We start from the raw sequence: 6,000 nt of genomic DNA, 5'->3' as shown, positions 1-6,000 counted from the left end.
AAACTCATGGATTTGCTATTTCATTAGACTCAATTAAGTTTTCCAATAATTTTGTGTTAACAAAGTCTAACAACTTGTTTAAATAAAATAAAATCACAAATTTTAACAAAAAAACTCATTTTAAACCCAGATGTCTATATATGTATCGTACGATACGCATGATTCACCGATACGATATGATTCATACGATACGCACCTATGTATCGAAATATTTATGAGTACTTACGATACGAAACTTTTTATACATGATACGATATGTATCACGTATAATATGATACTGACAACTATAACTACTGCCACTCTATAATGGCCCTTATTGTCATTTGTGGAAGCAATGACTCTATTTGTCACCATTAAAAAAGGACCAAAAATATAAATATTTGGTTTGGAATTTTTTTTATCAACCCAGTATTTATGGCAACCAATAAAACCATCTATTTATACTTTTAGTTACATGATTTTTTGCTAACTTGTTTATACATGTAGCCATGTAGGTGATTTTATACTTTTATGAGTTGTCACCTAATAAGTAGGAAAAATTCCTTCAAAGTTTAAACCGGTTTTAAAAAATAAAAAATAAACCCTTGCAATCAAGCAAGCATGCTCAGGTGTCGGTAAATTTTTTTCCCCTTTCCTTTTGATGAAAGTTAAGGTGCTGTTAATTGAATTGGAGGAAAAGGTGACATGAAATGTCTCTTCATGGACACGGACTTTAAATTACAAACAAAAAGCCAAACAATCCTTTACGTAAAAAAAAAAAAAAAAAAAAAAATCATCTCTATTATGAGGGGAAAAAATCTAAAAAAAAAAAAAAAAAAAAAAAAATCATCTCTATTATCAGGGGAAAAAATCTCTCTATTTATATATCAGGTGCATAACTCCTTAGATGTAGAGCATAATCAGAAACTATTTCAATTTTTCATTTTGGATTTTTATTGGATAATTTTAGGTTTTAACGTATTTATTTGTTTAGTTTGAGTTGTGATAGGGATTAAATTTCAGTTCTTAGATAATGATTGGTTTAGCTTAGTATTTGAGTTTGATTAGGATTCGTTTAGGGGTGTTTATTTTTATCTCTTGTGGTTTTTGGAAGCTATTTATAAATGTTCAGATGGTTTATTTTGTATTTGAGACTATTATTATTATTAATAAGAGATTATTGTGCAAAATTGCATTGTGTTTGGTGGTGATTCTAAACAACCCTAGGTGGTAAAGACTAAGGTTTACTGTGAGAAGTTTAGGTTGTCCTGCATCACCCCTTACTGTGAACTATGTTTGTTCACAACATTATACTCACCTGGATTTATTATTGACATTACTTTTATAATATATACCAATCCGAACAAACCATGACCCTCATCAACAATTATGAAAAATATTGTATCCTTGGATTTGATTGATGAACTTATTGTGTGAGAAGTATATGGTTAGACCAGCAGAAAACTATGAATCACAAGATATACCAATATAAGATCTGCAATATATGGCAATTTACTGACCACAGCATGAAATAGGCACAGAAAAGTGCCATGTAGGACAAGAGGTCATGGAAAGTAGTCTGAATGTTTCAAATTCAGTTTCCCATTTCAGGAACCTTATCAGTGCAATAGAGATCATAAATTTATAACTGATCTTTTATAAAGTAACTAGAATATCAAGTGCTGTAGGCAACTTCTATGCAATTAGAGCAAGACATGACAAATGGATCACTTATGTGGCACAGTGCCAACTTCTATGCAATTAGCAAACCTATATGTGGCACAGTGCCAAGTTTACTCTGAACAATAAGCGTCAGATTTTATTTCTGAAGCTATCAAATTATCTATGACAAAATTTGTAAATACAAATGATGGCATAAAACGCCTTTTTCATATAAGAAGCTCTTACTTCTTAGCTCTCACTACCAATTGGAACGCCCCTGAATTAATCATGGCCCATCTGAGCAGAAGATCTGGTTTATCAAAATCAATAACTTGATAGAATCTCAACAAGCCAAGAGGCCCAAGACATACAATTTGGTGCAAACATTACAGAGTGCAGCTTATATCCTTGAAAATCAAACATTATTTTAGTAAAAAACTTCATTTGACACACTTAAGCCAATTTCTTGTAGTTGTGCTGAGAAATTTGAATAGACTCTGGCCATCAGACTTTGTGCCTACAATTCAGTTAACAACACAATCCTGTTTTGCTATTTCATTCTATCTAGAGATATAAACCTTCTGTTACACTATGTGCCGATATGTACTCTCAACTCAAAGCCATTTTGCTCTTTCTTCTCTGTCTACTAATATCTCCAACCTGAAACAAATCACTTACTTTTCACAAACTGTTCTTCTTACTAGTGCAGTCTTTAGAAGCTGTTACTTCTTACTGTGCAGTTTCTAGTCTTCAGTGTAGATTAAGACAAAGATGGACTGCCATTTCAACTGACCTAGCTTCTCACAACATTTGTTTTTTCTTTTGGTCGGGTTTCGTACTTTTTCTTACCACCATCCTTCTGTATCTGAATGGTTTATATGATGACACATACAACCTAGAAGCATTACTCCACTTCATTCATACTTCTCTAATGTTTTGGGCCAATATCCTCTACATTATATCATCCCTTTATGGAGAATTGGGGCTAGATGACATATAACTAAATTTTCATTTTCATTTTTAGTTTTACTAAAATTCAGAGACAACATTTTACAAATTTCATTGTTAACAAACAAAAGCGTAGGGTAGTCATTGAAAATATCTTAATGGTGCAGCTAAGTTTTTCTCTGTCAGTAGCCAAATAAAATCAATCAACAAGAAATATTTCCAAAGACATTTAATACATGCTCAGCAAGAAAAAAGAAGACTTGGTTCAAGGTTTTCTCACCTATCAAGTATAAATTTATTTTCAGAATAAAGTCTCCACCACCACGGGAAAACTGATGGTACTAAGACACAGATAACTTCATAAAGAAAAGTGAAAATGAAAATTGATGCATTGAATTCACTCAAAATCCATGTAATACAAGAAATATTCCAAACAATTTCATATACAGATCAAAACTACCATAATTTTCTTTTATATTTTTCTTTATCTTTTTGAGCTAACTGGGTTCTCTTTGTATCAATGATGGAGATGGTGGGGTCATAGTTTCATCTCTACCTCCTGCAGGCAACTCTTCTTCCACAGTAGAAAGTTGCCTCTCTGGGCTATAATATCCCTTTGCAATTCTGCTGGGACTTGGAGAACTAGTTGAAAGAATGTTCGATGGGCTAGAGTAATTCCCCAGTGGAGAACTAGAGCCGGATCTGGATTCAACTGCTCCATCTTCACGAGGTAAAGGTGAAAGTTCAGTGTGTTTTATGCAGAACTTATTTTCCACAATATCATATGAATTCCCAGTCCGCACTTCTTGAGCTAGAGAACACCAACAACAGAATAGCCATAGGGTGCAATCAGCAGCAGATGGTTCACCAAAACAGAAATTATAAGCAGGCAAATTGAATCTCTTTCTCATTTGGATCCTCCAAAAGCCACCATAAAGTAAACCAAACACACAAAGAACAAGCCCAGTTACACCTAGAGCTTCCCTAGCAGTGTCATTGTCAATATTTACAGCAGCCAAGATGAAAATCCAGAAAGGAGCCATACAAAACAAAAGAAAAGTAGCAATATGAACATACATATTGCCAAATCCCAGTCTCTCCATATTCCATCCAAATACGCAAAAGCTACAGAATAGAGATAGATATGCTATAGAGATATTGTCCCAAAAATCAAGAATCCCCCCACTCCATTCTGCTCTGCTCTCAACAGACTGCTGTTCATCTCTTATTGCAAAAGAATATCTTTTCTCTAACGATTTCAATCTCATTGTTTCCAGCCTATCACCCATGGTACTCTGATCCTGTGCTTCTTCATCCATATCATACTCCTTCCCAAGGGGACTCATCATAGTGTACAAGCCAGCAACTGCAGGTGCAGCAATTGCAACTGATATACATATTCCAACTCCTATGGCTGGTCGTTGAGATCTCTTGTACCCCAAGTTCAGACCACAAAGCGCATATTGAGCAAAACAATTTATATGGAGCAGAATAACAACCACCATCATGTGTGCCCATTCATGGGGCTTGTAGGTCCCATTCTTGCAGTAAACCTTTCTAAGTTTAGAAATGTCTTCTGGTTTCCATCTGCATAGAAGTACAAGGTGGTAGAACCGTTTCGGGTGCTGGTACAAACACATAAGAGTAAACAGTGCATTGAGAATTTGATTGTTTACTTCAAACCAAGCATCCCTCTGAGGCTTCTTCGGTATTGCACGGTTTAACATTCCAGTCATAACAAGGAATAGAATTGCACCTGAAATAGCAACGCAGGCGATCCAGGCAAACAAAGCCATGTTCATTGGGTCTCTAATCCATTCTTTGCCCATTTTCTTGAGTGAACCCCAATTAATTTTCCGAGAAAAAACCCCATTGAGGCGCTCCCGGAAAGCGTGACTTGTAGAAGCCACAGACCGTGAAATCTCATCTCTCTCATTGGCTATCCGCTTGAAGTGGGCAGATGCAGAGCCGAACTTGAGGAAATTTATTCTAGTAATAGGGGATCTTAAGGCATCAGGAAGCCTTCTTTGAGGGCTTTCATTGGAAATTAATGTCCTTCGAGACGCTGACGTATCAAGAGGAATTTCAGTCTTCACTTCGACAGCATTAAGTTCCTCAATATCTTCTTTGTGATTGCCATTATCAGTTGAAACCATTCTCTAATAAAACACAATCAAAGCCTTATTACTCACAATGGGCCACGCAACAAAAAGGACATAACATAACAGAGAGAGAGAGAGAGATGTATGTTGTTTTTCTATGTTTCTGGCTAAGCTTCGAAGGTCAAATAATACATTTTGAGAATTACTCAAATAATTTCTTTTAAAAAATTGTGGCAGATTGGAGAAGCAAGGAATCTAGCAAGTAAAAGGAAAACATCTGTACGAAACTGAAAACTATATTAAGTCCAAAGAGAAAGAATCACATACACCAAAACTGAAGTTTGACATACCTGATACACATGATAATTATACAAACTCAAATCTGACATTTACTTGCTCAGCTTTTATTGCTGATCAAAATTCACAAATTTGAGAAATACAAATACAATTTACAACTTTTTATTCACGAAAAAAAAAATCCACAATTTAGAAAAATATGCAATTGGTTAATTCTTCAAACCCAGAAACAGAAGCTAAAAGCACAATCTTTTCATCCAGAGAGTAAAAACAAAAAACAATGGAAAAAACACCCACCAACTTATATTGCATATTTAAACAATAACTCATCAATTTACACTCAAACAAAAAGTTAAAAAAAAAAAAAAAAAAACCCATTTAAAATAAAAAAAATAAAAAATTGAAGGAATAGGAGAAGATTAAAAAAAAAAAAAAAAAAACCCATTTAAAATAAAAAAAATAAAAAATTGAAGGAATAGGAGAAGATCTAAAAGCTTGTGTCGTAGCTAACACATACCTATGGAAAGTCTTTAAGAAGCTAGAGTTTCCCCTCTGAGACTCTGATCAATGACTCAAACAATCATTCTTGCAGAACGTACCTTTTTTGCTTTCCCCTTTTTCCCAGCCAAGTAGTTCTTTTTAACCTGCGATGGTTGCCCAAACAGGAATCTTTTAAGATAGATACAAAATATGTAGGGTCAAAGAGGCACTTGCAGGACCAAGAGGCAAAGCGGGTGTAGCTAGGAATGAAAGTGAGAGAGAACCACTAAAACGACAACGCGTTAGGTTGTTAAGACAAAAACGTGTTTCATTTTCCAAAACTAAATTGTGTAAACGAGGAGGGGTCTATTAAGTATTAACTATTGATGTGTCATGTAAAATATCTATGGTATCAATGAGAAAAGAATCAAATTGTCATATGCTTTTGTTTGGGTTTTTAACGAGGAAATTGGAATGAACATGTCGGCAATCTTAGGAGACATTGTCATACGTAAAGAAAGTATAGTATATT

General features: G+C 34.5%; 1 protein-coding gene across 1 annotated transcript; it reads right to left on the bottom strand.

The window, feature by feature from the left end:
• Positions 1-2,960: 2,960 nt before the first annotated feature.
• On the bottom strand, positions 2,961-5,814 carry LOC112008756 (uncharacterized). The gene is made up of 2 exons (XM_024041092.2): positions 5,506-5,814; positions 2,961-4,748 (listed from the first exon to the last, which is right to left on the bottom strand). The coding sequence occupies exon 2, from the start codon at positions 4,743-4,745 to the stop codon at positions 3,087-3,089; it is 1,659 nt and encodes a 552-aa protein (XP_023896860.2). The 5' UTR covers positions 4,746-4,748; positions 5,506-5,814; the 3' UTR covers positions 2,961-3,086.
• Between the last annotated feature and the right edge of the window lie 186 nt (positions 5,815-6,000).

This window comes from Quercus suber, unplaced genomic scaffold (genome assembly GCF_002906115.3).
Source record: "Quercus suber isolate HL8 unplaced genomic scaffold, Cork oak 2.0 scaffold_91, whole genome shotgun sequence".
NCBI lineage: Eukaryota > Viridiplantae > Streptophyta > Magnoliopsida > Fagales > Fagaceae > Quercus > Quercus suber.
This window is presented reverse-complemented; position numbering and strand designations above follow the sequence as displayed.